General features: G+C 40.4%; 1 protein-coding gene across 2 annotated transcripts; it reads left to right on the top strand.

Annotated features, from left to right (window-relative positions):
* Window positions 1-3,139: 3,139 nt before the first annotated feature.
* rmnd1 (required for meiotic nuclear division 1 homolog) lies at window positions 3,140-13,131 on the top strand. Of its 2 annotated transcripts, XM_038967081.1 has the most exons (12): window positions 3,140-3,301; window positions 3,752-4,232; window positions 4,529-4,634; window positions 4,752-4,827; window positions 4,902-4,941; window positions 5,773-5,873; window positions 6,117-6,223; window positions 6,374-6,438; window positions 6,611-6,687; window positions 11,268-11,388; window positions 11,734-11,850; window positions 12,032-13,131. In XM_038967081.1, exons 1-12 carry the CDS (start codon window positions 3,261-3,263, stop codon window positions 12,062-12,064), a joined length of 1,365 nt encoding a protein of 454 aa, XP_038823009.1. In that variant the 5' UTR covers window positions 3,140-3,260; the 3' UTR covers window positions 12,065-13,131. The 2 variants fall into 2 exon arrangements, with proteins under 2 accessions (XP_038823009.1, XP_038823010.1); XM_038967082.1 differs by lacking the exons at window positions 11,268-11,388; window positions 11,734-11,850; window positions 12,032-13,131 and adding an exon at window positions 9,853-11,259.
* Window positions 13,132-13,355: the final 224 nt, after the last annotated feature.

The following is a 13,355-nucleotide window of genomic DNA, read 5'->3' as shown; positions in this document are numbered from 1 at the left end:
AGCTACTCTTCAGTAAAAGGCACATGACCGCACGCTTGGAGTTTGCCAATAGGCACCTAAAGGACTTTCTGACCATTAGAAACAAGATTCTCTGGTCTGATGAAACCAAGATTGAACTCTTTGCCCTGAATGCCAAGTGCAACGTCTGGAGGAAACCTGGCACCATCCCTACGGTGAAGCATGGTGGTGTCAACATCATGCTGTGGGGATGTTTTTCAGCGGCAGGGACTGGGATACTCGTCAGGATTGAGGGAAAGATGAACGGAGCAAAGTACAGAGAGATCCATGATGAAAACATGCTCCAGAGCACTCAGCACCTTACACTGGGGTGAAGGTTCACCTTCCAACGGGACAAGCACCCTAAGCACACAGCCAACACAATGCAGGAGTGGCTTTGGGACAAGTCTCTGAATGTCCTTGAGTGGCCCAGCCAGAGCCCGGACTGTAACCCGATCGAACATCTCTGGAGAGACCTAAAAATAACTGTGCAGTGACACTCCCCATCCAACCTGACAGAGCTTGAGAGGATCTTCAGAGAAGAATGGGAGAAACTCCCCAAATACAGGTGTGCCAAGCTTGTAGCTTCATACCCAAGAAGACTCTCGGCTGTAATTGCTGCCAAAGGTGCTTCAACTACGTACTATGTAAAAGGGTCTTAAAACTTGTACCAGTCAAAAGTTTGGACTCAGCTACTCATTCAAGGGTTTTTCTTTATTTTTTACTATTTTCTACATTGTAGAATAATAGTGAAGACATCAAAACTATGAAATAACATATATGGAATCATGAAGTAACCAAAAAAGTGTTAAACAAATAAAAATATATTTTATATTTGAGTTTCTTCAAAGTAGCCACCCTTTGCCTTGATGACAGCTTTGCACACTCTTGGCATTCTCTCAACCAGCTTCATGAGGAATGCTGAGCACATGCTGAGAACTTGTTGGTGCTCCATGGAGTGAAGGAAAAGCAGCCATCTCAATTGGCTTGAGGTCGGGTGATTGTGGAGGCCAGGTCATCTGATGCAGCACTCCATCACTCTCCCTGGTCAAATAGCCTTTACACAGCCTGGAGGTGTGTTGTGAGTCATTGTTCTGTTTGGAAAACAAATGATAGTCCCACTAAGCGCAAACCAGATGGGATGGCGTATCGCTGCAGAATGCTGTGGTAGCCATGCTGGTTAAGTGTGCCTTGAATTCTAAATAAATCACTGTGTCACCAGCAAAGCACCATCACACCTCGTCCTCCATGCTTCGCTGTGGGAACCACACATGCAGAGATCATCCGTTCAACTACTCTGCGTCTCACAAAGACACGGCGGTTGGAACCAAAAATCACAAATTTGACTCATCAGACCAAAGGACAGATTTCTACCGGTCTAATGTTCATGTTTCTTGGTCCAAGTAAGTCTCTTCTTATTATTGGTGTTCTTTAGTAGTGGTTTCTTTGCAGAAATTTGACCATGAAGGCCTGATTCACACAGTCTCCTCTGAACAGTTGATGTTGAGATGTGTCTGTTACTTGAACTCTGTGAAGCATTTATTTGGGCTGAAATCTGAGGTACAGTAAATTGCCGATTTCTGAGGCTGGTAACTCTAATGAACTTATCCTCTGCAGCAGAGGTAACTCTGGGTCTTCCTTTCCTGTGCCGGTCCTCATGAGAGACAGTTTCATCATGGTGCTTGATGGTTTTTAAGACTGCACTTGAAGAAACGTTCAAAGTTCTTGAAAATTTCCGCATTGACTGACCTTCATGTCTTAAAGTAATAATGGACTGTCATTGTCAGCTGTTCTTGCCATAATATGGACTTGATCTTTTACCAAATTGGGCTATCTTCTGTATACCACCCCTACTGTACCTTGTCACAACACAACTGATTGGCTCAAATGCATTACGAAGGAAAGACATTCCACAAATGTACTTTTAACAAGGCACCTGTTAATTGAAATGCATTCCAGGTGACTACCTCATGAAGCTGGTTGAGAGAATGCCAAGAGCGTGCAAAGCTGTCATCAAGGCAAAGGGTGGCTATTTTGATGAATCTCAAATATAATATATATATATATATATATATATATATATTGGTTACTACATGATTCCATATGTGTTATTTCATAGTTTGTCTTCACTAGTATTCTACAATGTAGAAAATAGTACAAATAAAGACAAACCGTGAAATAAGTAGGTGTGTCCAAACTTTTGACTGGTAATGTATATACTTGTTAAAAATTTGTAATACATTTGCAAAAATGTATAATAAACTGTTGTTTGGATTGTATGTAGTAGATTGATGAGATGAAAAAAAACTATTTCATCAAATACACCTGCGTTGTTTGGGGTTTTAGGTTGGGTTTCTGTACAGCACTTTGTGACATCAGCTGATGTAAGAAGGGCATTATAAATACATTTGATTGATTGATTGATTGATTGATTGATTGATTGATTGATTGATTGATTGATACAGATGAACGCGGTATCTTCAGGCATTTGGAAATTGCTCCCAAGCATGAACCAGACTTGTAGAGGTCTACTTTTTTTTCTGAGGTTTTGGCTGATTTCTTTTGATTTTCTCATGATGTCAAGCAAAGAGGCACTGAGTTTGAAGGTAGGCCTTGAAATATATCCACAGGTACACCTCCAATTGACTCAAATGATGTCAATTAGCCTATCTGAAGCTTCTAAACATCATGACATCATTTTCTGGAATTTTCCAAGCTGTTTAAAGGCACAGGCAACTTAGTGTATGTAAACTTCTGACCCACTGGAATTGTGATACAGTGAATTATAAGTGAAATAATATGTCTGTAAACAATTGTTGGAAAAATTACTTGTGTCATGCACAAAGTAGATGTCCTAACCGACTTGCCAAAACTATAGTTTGTTAATAAGACATTTGTGGAGTGGTTGAAAAACGAGTTTTAATGACTCCAACCTAAGTGTATGTGAACTTCCGACTACAACTGTATAGGAAGGAGTTCTTGGTTGATGGTTTCAATCAAGTGCTTGCTATACAGTGCGGTTTCCAGGAGTCTCCATGAAACAGAAAACATTGTCTCTCATTTCACCACAGGGGGTGCTGTTGTTCAAAATCCTCTAGTCGAGGATGACGCAAATTTGCGTCACCGCAACCAGGAAATGCAGTAACCGTTCAAATTAAACTTTATGCACAACAAGGCTGCATTCAAACTGTCATGAGCATCTAATGCACATGTTTCACACCGAGTTAGAGGTGACTCAACGCAGATACTGTAGTTAATTTAACATGACAAGCATTAGAACATCTTGTTTTAGTAGCCTGATTTGGTGAGTTATTTTCTTTAAGCTAGCTAGCTAATGTTATAACTCTCATTGATTTGAAGATAACTAGCTACCTTGCAAGTGCTAGTGCACGAGCCTTTCTTCATGGACTGTTTGATGTGGCATACATGCTTCGTGCTTTATTGTGAGCATCAGGAGCAGCTACATTCTATTAACCAATGACCATAATGTCTGGAACGTTTATTGTAATCTGGCTAGCTACTTAGCTATTGCATGCATTTCCATTCAACAAAGGTCAATTTTCCTGATACAAGAATTGAATGCATATAACTAAAACGTTAGTAATGTACAGTCCATGATGCATTTCTTTGTGTGAAGGTATTCAAATGGGTTCCTCTTGAGTAGAATAAACCTCATAGATATGTTGGTTCCATGATTTAGCTAGTCAATACAGTATGCTTATGTTTTCTCATCTCTTTGCATTCCTGTGTGTAGTCCAATCCATAACATGTTCTGGACACGGTTGTGCCGACTGAGGATCCAGAAGCCTTTGGGGAGTAGGACATGTGCCTATAGGTTCACCTCTGTCAAGCTGTCAGACCCTATCAAGCCGCATGTACCACCTAGAACTCTACTAGCTCCCTGGACCACCACATACTCTGGTCATCATAGGACGTGTCACTCAAGCACACACATCCAACAGCATGGCTGGACTGTCAGACGAGACGGGGAGCGAGATGTTTTGTTTACGGCACGACATTTTAACACCTGTGTTCAGTCACTATCAGCTGTCCCTGGTCAGCCCACCTCCACCAGACACTGGAGTTTCAGTATACAGAGAAGGTTTTATTCAACAGCTCCTGTTAAATCAGTGATGAAACCAGTGACTGTGCTTGGAAGTGGAAAAAAAATTCCTAAAGGCCCCAGGACCAAACAACCATCCAGAACCAATCAGCCGACCCCAAAGGAGGACAAGGTGAAGCCGTCCGTCCATCAATCAGATTAGAGGACTGGGAGATGCTTAATAAATGAACAACTGACTGAATGGATGGAGGGTGTGCTGAATGAACGTATGAATGGAATAGGTTTTATTGATGCCTAGTGAGGAAATTGGATGAGGTACATACAGGGACAGTACAGACCCACACACATCAGAGCATATAGACTTGAGCCCTATCTTAACATCTGATATTACCCAATTCTGATTCTTGATAATGTGGGGTTAAAATGTCATTAACAATGTTTGCATCCACGTTCTATCTGACCTCATAGGATATAATGCAGTGCATTGCCTATGCGACAGCAGACCAGTACCATCTGCCAACACTCTGCCATGACCTCATAGCCCACGGCTTCTACGAAGTAGATTTACCAAGAGGTAGGCCAACACCTTTTTACTTTACTTCATGGATACTGTAGGCTAATTGCTTACTCTTTTCATGGCTGTGCAATGTAACAAAATACACATTTTGATTATAATATATTTTAATTTCAGATGCCTCAAATGCACTCCTAATATGCACTGACAATGCCCAAAAACCCAGTGATAATGCAACAATGTTCTTCTTCAGGTATGTCCTCTTTTTTTCTGTTTACACATCGTATTGTTTTGAATATGAATTAATTAAGCCATTTTTACTTCTAGGGAGGGATCAGTGGTCTTTTGGAATGTTGAAGAGAAAACAGTAAGAAGAATTCTGATCCTATTGCACATAAGAAGTCACAATAGTAATTATAGTTCTGATAATAACAAAAAAGATCCCATTACACTCACTTAAAAATCACTAAGGGAAGGTGTGGTTCTCTTGAACCAGGTAGTCTAACACGCTGACCAAACCGCATGTGCAAAAGTTGATTTTGTTCACCCACACCAGACGCGATCAGGACACACAGGTTGAAATATCAAAACAAACTGAACCAATTATACTAATTTGGGGACAAGTCAAAAAGCATTAAACATTTTTGGCAATTTAGCTAGCTAGCTTGCTGTTGCTAGCTAATTTGTCCAGTGATATAAACATTGGTTTGTTATTTTACCTGAAATGCACAAGGTCCTCTACTCCGACAATTAAGCCACAGATAAAACGGTAAACCGAATTAATTTCTCGTCATCTCTCCTCCTTCCTTCAGGCTTCTTTTTCTTCTTTGGACTTTATATGACGGTTGGCAACCAACTTTATGTTGCATTACCACAAAGATGAACTGAGTGTGGACCTCAGTTCACCTTTCAATCACCCATGTGGGTATATGCTCCTAAAAACCAATGAGGAGATGGGAGAGGCAGGACTTGCAGCTCTTTGAGCGTCACAAATAGAACCAAGTTCTATTTCAGCGCCTGGCTAGGCAGACGCTCGCGAGCAGTGTGGGTGTAATGATTGAATAACATGTATGTGTTCATTTATTTTGCAACGCGAGCGGTGTGGTCAGCATGTTAGCAGGTGATTTGTAGAGGGAGCTGCAGATATTGTCAGTTACAGATCAATAATGACATGCTATTGAACTGCTTTGTTTTTCAGATGAAGAAAGTGATGAGGATCTTGGAGCGGCATGAGATTCATCCCTACGAGGTAGCTCTGGTCCACTGGGAAAATGAAGAGATCAACTACACTATTGGAGAGTACGTCACCTGATTATGGTTGGTCGTTACAGATCAATGATTGCATTTTCAATCATGTTATATGGATTACAGTAAAATGTCATTGTAGATTTCTGAAAAATGACTTACTTAATATGTCTTTAACATTTATCATTATTTAGTTTTCATTTGGATGATAATAACAATTGTGTTACTCTCCTGGGATAGGGCACAATTTGTTGTAAATCGTTGTCTTTAGTGATCAGTGTCTTTTGTTCAACCAAGGGGAAACTCAAAGCTACAACGTGGTAACTTCCTGCTGAACAGTGAAATAGATCCTGACAAGGCCGTGTTGGATAAATTTGCATTTTCAAATGCCCTTTCTTTGTCAGGTTAGCTGGAACGTTTTTCATGTTACTGTTTTTTGTTAATGTGTGAAACATAGCATTACTGTTAAACGGTCCAGGTGTGTATACAGTACTATGGTGATTTATCCTTACAGTCCGTATACTGCTCTCCCGTCTGTCTGGGTTTTGTTGCAGTGAAACTGGCCATATGGGAGGTGGCTTTGGATGACTTTGTGGAGTCGATTCAGTCAATTCCAGAGGTAGGTTAACAATAATCTGTGAACGGTTTGGATCTCCACACTTGAGAAACAATCATCTCAAATCTTGAATAGAGAATCACGTAAAATCATCATTACAAATTGTTTGTCACTGTAAAAATCATTTGCCAGGGGTTCCTTCCAACTGACTAGATTATATGCACTTCCCATTCAGATGCTGAAATCTGGGAAAAAAATAAAGCTGTCCAGAGCAGAGGTTATGCAGAAGATCGGAGAACTCTTTTCTCTGAGGTAAAGTCAATTTAAAGCTGTGAATCTTAATTAGGGCTGTCCTGGAATAATACAAATCTTGGTCGATCGAAAGTCGTCTGTTCCAATCAATTGTTAAAAAATTTAAAACATGTTTTTTTCCATATATAGACACACCCTATGTGTTTTAATGAAATCAATTATGTATACATTGAGCTTGTCTGATGCTTTAAGCTCACTGATTGATGAAGTAAGACACAAATGACTCAAGAGGGAGCCAGAGATCAAGATGACCAGAAGATAAAAACCTTAACCTGTCCCGACTATCCTCCTCCTGTTCCTACTGGCTTTTGCAGATTCTGCCACTACTCTCCTGAAGTTGTCGGTAATAGGCTACACGTGGAGTCTGCAAACTTTGTCATGTGGAATGCCAATTTATCTTGCCATTTCTACAGATCTAAGTGCCGGTTATGGTTTTCATATGCACATTTTCATGGAACAGTTTATTTTAGTTTATAATAAGTCTTTGTTTCTCAACATCATTGTCATGTGGTTGATCAAAATTCTATCCCAATCTAAATGTAAATGATACAAACCTAAAAGTAACTTATATTGCCAATTATGTCAACATTGCCTTGTCATTCTCAATGGATGTAAAAACAGACTTTGTTAGCTTGCTGTTTGAGGTGGAAAAAAACATTACTTTGAGAAGCTCCACAGCTCATTAGTGGTGGTGCTTTAAGCCAATCAGAAATACCATGAGATACCTGAATGGGCACATTTATATGCCTACATTTGCGAGCAGGCAAGGGAGCCTATAGGCCTACTTCTATGCGTAATCAGGTTACTCAACATTGACAGGAGCGCTCCAAACAAAAGACAATTACTAAATTGACAACTTGTAAATAGAATGAAATAAACCAAAACTTGAATGTATTAACAGACATTACCGTAAGCAAACAAACATTGTAGATGAGAAATTATAGGAATTAACAGTACATGTACTACTGGTGATATATGTAATGGGGAATTGATAGACACTAACAATCAAATGCAAACAATTCACACAATTGAAGTTATGAAACAATGAATGTGCACAAATTTGACGGGAGAGAGCGCATTCTGGAGAGAGACGTGCATTGTGCAGCCACACTCCCCTTCTTCTTGGACTGTGCCATTCCCGCAGCCTCCGCAATGGATTAGTCTCAGCCTCCGCAATGGATTAGTCTCAGCCTCCGCAATAGATTAGTCTCAGCCTCCGCAATGGATTAGTTCATTGAAATGGGTGCGAATAAGACGGGTGTCTCATGTGCCATTAAAAAAAAAGATATATAAAGTACCAGTCAAAAGTTTGGACACACCTACTTATTCCAGGGTTTTACTTTATTTGTACTATTTTCTACATTGCAGAATAATAGTGGAGACATCAACTATGAAATGACACATGGAATCATGTAGTAACCAAAAAAAGTGTTAAACAAATCAAAATGTATTTTATATTTGAGATTCGTCAAAGTAGCCACCCTTTGCCTTGATGACAGCTTTGCACACTCTTGGCATTCTCTCAACCAGCATCATGAGGTAGTCACCTGGAATGCATTTCAATTAATCAAATGTATTTATATAGCCCTTCTTACATCAGCTGATATCTCAAAGTGCTGTACAGAAACCCAGCCTAAAACCCCAAACAGCAAGCAATGCAGGTGTAGAAGCACGGTGGCTAGGAAAAACTCCCTAGAAAGGCCAAAACAGAGAGCCCAACAGGTGTGCCTTAATGCGTTTTGAGCCAATCAGTTGTGTTGTGGCAAAGTAGGGGTGGTATACAGAAGAGCCCAATTTGGTAAAAGATCAAGTCCATATTATGGCAAGAACAGCTCAAATAAGCAAAGAGAAATGACAGTCCACCATTACTTTAAGACAGGAAGGTCAGTCAATGCGTAACATTTCAAGAACTTTGAACGTTTCTTCAAGTGCAGTCTCAAAAACCATCAAGCGCTATGATGAAACTGTCTCTCATGAGGACCGCCACAGGAAAGGAAGACTCAGAGTTACATCTGCTGCAGAGGATATGTTCATTAGAGTTAACTGCACCTCAGATTGTAGTCCAAATAAAAGCTTCTCAGAGTTCAAGTAACAGACACATCTCAACATCAACTGTTCAGAGGAGACTGCGTGAATCAGGCTTTTGTGTTTGAATTTCTGCAAAGAAACCACTACTAAAGGACACCAATAATAAGAAGAGACTTACTTGGGCCAAGAAACAGAAGCAATGGACATTAGACCGGTGGAAATCTGTCCTTTTGGTCTGATGATTCCAAATTTGAGATTTTTGGTTCCAACCGCCGTGTCTTTGTGAGACGCAGAGTAGGATGATCTCGGAATGTGTGGTTCCCACCGTGAAGCATGGAGGAGGAGGTGTGGGGGTGCTTTGCTGGTGACACTGTCAGTGATTTTACTTAGAATTCAAGGCACACTTAACCAGCATGGCTACCACAGCAATACGCCATCCCATCTGGTTTGCGCTTATTGGGACTATAATTTGTTTTTCAACAGGACAATGACCCAAAACACACCTCCAGGATTTAAGGGCTATTTGACCAAGAAGGAGAGTAATGGAGTGCTGCATCAGATGACCTGATCTCCACAATCACCCGATCTCAACCCAATTGAGATGGTTTGGGATGAGTTGGACTGCAGAGTGAAGGAAAAGCAGCCAACAAGTGCTCAGCATAATGTGGGAACTCCTTCAAGACTGGTGGAAAAGCATTCCTCGTGAAGCTGGTTGAGAGAATGCCAAGTGTGCAAAGCTATCAAGGCAAAGGGTGGCTACTTTGAAGAATCTAAAATATATTTTTATTTGTTTAACACTTTTTTTGGTTACTTCATGATTCCATATGTGTAATTTCATAGTTTTGATGTCTTCACTATTATTCTACAATATCAAGTTTTAAAAATAAAGAAAAACCCTTTAATGAGTAGGTGTCAACTTTTGACTGGTACTGTGTGTGTGTGTATGTATGTATATATATATTTATTTGCTACTACTCGACTAAAAAAATATCGGTCGACCAACAGCCTATCGACCAGTTGAATATTTGGGTTCAGCCCTACTCTTGTTTTATAAAACATTTGCGCGAACTGAATTGTATTGTATTACATTTTACACGGTATCAACCTGAGCTCTGACCTGCTGTTATGTTGTTCCAGACACTGTATCAACCTGAGCTCTGACCTGCTGTTATGTTATGTTATGTTGTTCCAGACACTGTATCAACCTGAGCTCTGACCTGCTGTTATGTTGTTCCAGACACTGTATCAACCTGAGCTCTGACCTGCTGTTATGTTATGTTATGTTGTTCCAGACACTGTATCAACCTGAGCTCTGACCTGCTGTTATGTTGTTCCAGACACTGTATCAACCTGAGCTCTGACCTGCTGTTATGTTGTTCCAGACACTGTATCAACCTGAGCTCTGACCTGCTGTTATGTTGTTCCAGACACTGTATCAACCTGAGCTCTGACCTGCTGTTATGTTGTTCCAGACACTGTATCAACCTGAGCTCTGACCTGCTGTTATGTTGTTCCAGACACTGTATCAACCTGAGCTCTGACCTGCTGTTATGTTATGTTATGTTGTTCCAGACACTGTATCAACCTGAGCTCTGACCTGCTGTTATGTTGTTCCAGACACTGTATCAACCTGAGCTCTGACCTGCTGTTATGTTGTTCCAGACACTGTATCAACCTGAGCTCTGACCTGCTGTTATGTTGTTCCAGACACTGTATCAACCTGAGCTCTGACCTGCTGTTATGTTGTTCCAGACACTGTATCAACCTGAGCTCTGACCTGCTGTTATGTTGTTCCAGACACTGTATCAACCTGAGCTCTGACCTGCTGTTATGTTATGTTGTTCCAGACACTGTATCAACCTGAGCTCTGACCTGCTGTTATGTTGTTCCAGACACTGTATCAACCTGAGCTCTGACCTGCTGTTATGTTATGTTATGTTGTTCCAGACACTGTATCAACCTGAGCTCTGACCTGCTGTTATGTTGTTCCAGACACTGTATCAACCTGAGCTCTGACCTGCTGTTATGTTGTTCCAGACACTGTATCAACCTGAGCTCTGACCTGCTGTTATGTTGTTCCAGACACTGTATCAACCTGAGCTCTGACCTGCTGTTATGTTGTTCCAGACACTGTATCAACCTGAGCTCTGACCTGCTGTTATGTTGTTCCAGACACTGTATCAACCTGAGCTCTGACCTGCTGTTATGTTGTTCCAGACACTGTATCAACCTGAGCTCTGACCTGCTGTTATGTTGTTCCAGACACTGTATCAACCTGAGCTCTGACCTGCTGTTATGTTATGTTGTTCCAGACACTGTATCAACCTGAGCTCTGACCTGCTGTTATGTTGTTCCAGACACTGTATCAACCTGAGCTCTGACCTGCTGTTATGTTATGTTATGTTGTTCCAGACACTGTATCAACCTGAGCTCTGACCTGCTGTTATGTTGTTCCAGACACTGTATCAACCTGAGCTCTGACCTGCTGTTATGTTGTTCCAGACACTGTATCAACCTGAGCTCTGACCTGCTGTTATGTTATGTTGTTCCAGACACTGTATCAACCTGAGCTCTGACCTACTGATCACGCCAGACTTCTACTGGGACAGAGAGAACCTGGAGATGCTCTATGACAAGACGTGTCAGTTCCTCAACATCAACCGCCGGGTCAAGGTAGGGGGGGCTATAATATAATAATATATGTAATTTACCAGATGCTTTTATCCAAAGCGATTTACAGTCATCGGTGCATATATTTTACATATGGTCTGTGTCTTATTCATCGTTAGTATGAGTTTATGGATCATATTTGATAAGATTTTGATTTGATCATATTTGGAAGCAGATGCAGCATTACTTGTAAATGTAGATATGTTGTTTCTTCTGGGATATAGTCCACTTTAGCCATAGGCAGCAAACCTTAAAAAATGCTTGTCGTTATGCAAGAAATTAGAGTTGCATTGAAATCCATTTGCAGCAGTGGGGCCTACAGTTGCCTGTTGTCCTGTTGTTTTTCAGGTAGTGAATGAGAAACTGCAGCACTGCACTGAGCTGACAGACCTAATGAGGAACCACTTGAGTGAGAAGCACAGCTTGAGGCTGGAGTGGATGATCGTCATCCTCATCACTATCGAGGTCAGAACCTAACGCACACCCACCTCCTCTAACTACATGGTTTATGTTCTGGTGATGAGGATGGTTATGATTAAGATTATAGTGTTTCTAGCATTATAATGAACAAATACAAGAACAAAATGTAGCCTTATCATTAAATGTTTGATATCCTATCACTAATATTTTGGTTTGGTTTCTTCAGGTGTTGTTTGAAGTTGGCAGAATGATTTTCTGAAGAGCTTCATCAGCGACGATAAAATACGGATTTAAGGAAAGAAAAAGACTAACAAATACCTATTTTTGTAAGTACATTAAATTATGATCATAATGAACAAGACATTGAAAAGAAGGCTAAGCTTTGACCCCAAAGAATGTAACTTACTGAACATAAGAAAATCACACAACTACGGTAGACTTACTGTTCGTTAAGACTAGCAGCGATGGAATGGGATTTGATTTATTAGGATCCACATTAGCCAACGCCAATGGTGACAGCTAGTCTTACTGGGGTCCAACACATAACAACAAATACTTTACAATTGACATAAATGTAAAGACATGTAGTGTGTGTGTGCGTGTGCATCTATTAGTTACACATACATGTCAGTACATACACACAAGTAGGTCACACGGGGGAAAGGAATCGTGAGGTGTTGCTTTGCAAGAAGTATCACATTTTCAATGGAAGGACAGCCTTGATACAAATTGAGAAATATCACTGTAGAAGATAGGATTTTGGTTGGTGGAACGAGGCTGAGAAGAAGAGAAGTTCACATTGAAGCAAATCACCAGTGTCTGTGCCACAAAATGTAAATGATAGCCAACCGAGGGAGGAAATGTCTCACTAGCTCACTTTGTGACTGTTGGATTTCTGTTCAAAATATGTATCCAAATGTACTCATTAATATATAAATGGTGTTTGTGGCTTTATATGCTTGAGTTTGTTTGTATTTAAACTTAAAATTGCCTATGTGTATTGATTAACTGTATGTATTTTATTTATTTATTTGGAGACATACATTTCTGTTTGTCTTCATTCTAGCAAACTGTATGATAATTCAAACAACCAATCCAATGTCTCATGGTCCCAGTGACTTGTCTGTAAGAAGCTGAGCCCTATTAGAGATTCAGGTCAATAAGAAGATGCTAATTGTAAATGGTCTTACCATGTCAAATGTTATTCAGGTTCACGATGTGATGCATGAAGATCAACAGCACTTAAATGTAGTGACAGCTGTCATCTCCTGTGTGAAATTTTGTGTGTTTTGATTCATAAAATAAAGTGGAGTAAACTTAATTGCATATTGTAAGTACTGTACGTGTCTTGCTTTATTTAGTATAGGTAGAACCATAGTGACAGAACCATAACTCGCATGTAAGAAAGGCCCTGAGAGGCTCGGAGTGGTCCTTCAGGCTGTATGTAAACCCCTTTATCTGGCTCGGAGGACTGCTCGGGGTCCAGCCAATATCTACAGTTGAAGTTGGAAGTTTACATACACTTAGGTTGGAGTCATTAAAACTCGTTT

The sequence above is a fragment of the Salvelinus namaycush genome, chromosome 28 (assembly GCF_016432855.1).
Source record: "Salvelinus namaycush isolate Seneca chromosome 28, SaNama_1.0, whole genome shotgun sequence".
Taxonomy (NCBI): Eukaryota; Metazoa; Chordata; class Actinopteri; order Salmoniformes; family Salmonidae; genus Salvelinus; species Salvelinus namaycush.
Note: the sequence above shows the minus strand (reverse complement) of the source record. Positions and strands in the feature narration are given on the sequence as shown.

Excerpts from the sequence above, each read along its gene's own strand:
- rmnd1 (XM_038967081.1), top strand. The coding sequence starts at position 3,261 with ATGACAAGCATTAGAACATCTTGTTTTAGTAGCCTGATTTG. Across the intron at positions 4,828-4,901 it reads GCAACAATGTTCTTCTTCAG|GGAGGGATCAGTGGTCTTTT; the intron begins GTATGTCCTCTT and ends TTTTACTTCTAG. Across the intron at positions 11,851-12,031 it reads TCATCCTCATCACTATCGAG|GTGTTGTTTGAAGTTGGCAG; the intron begins GTCAGAACCTAA and ends TGGTTTCTTCAG.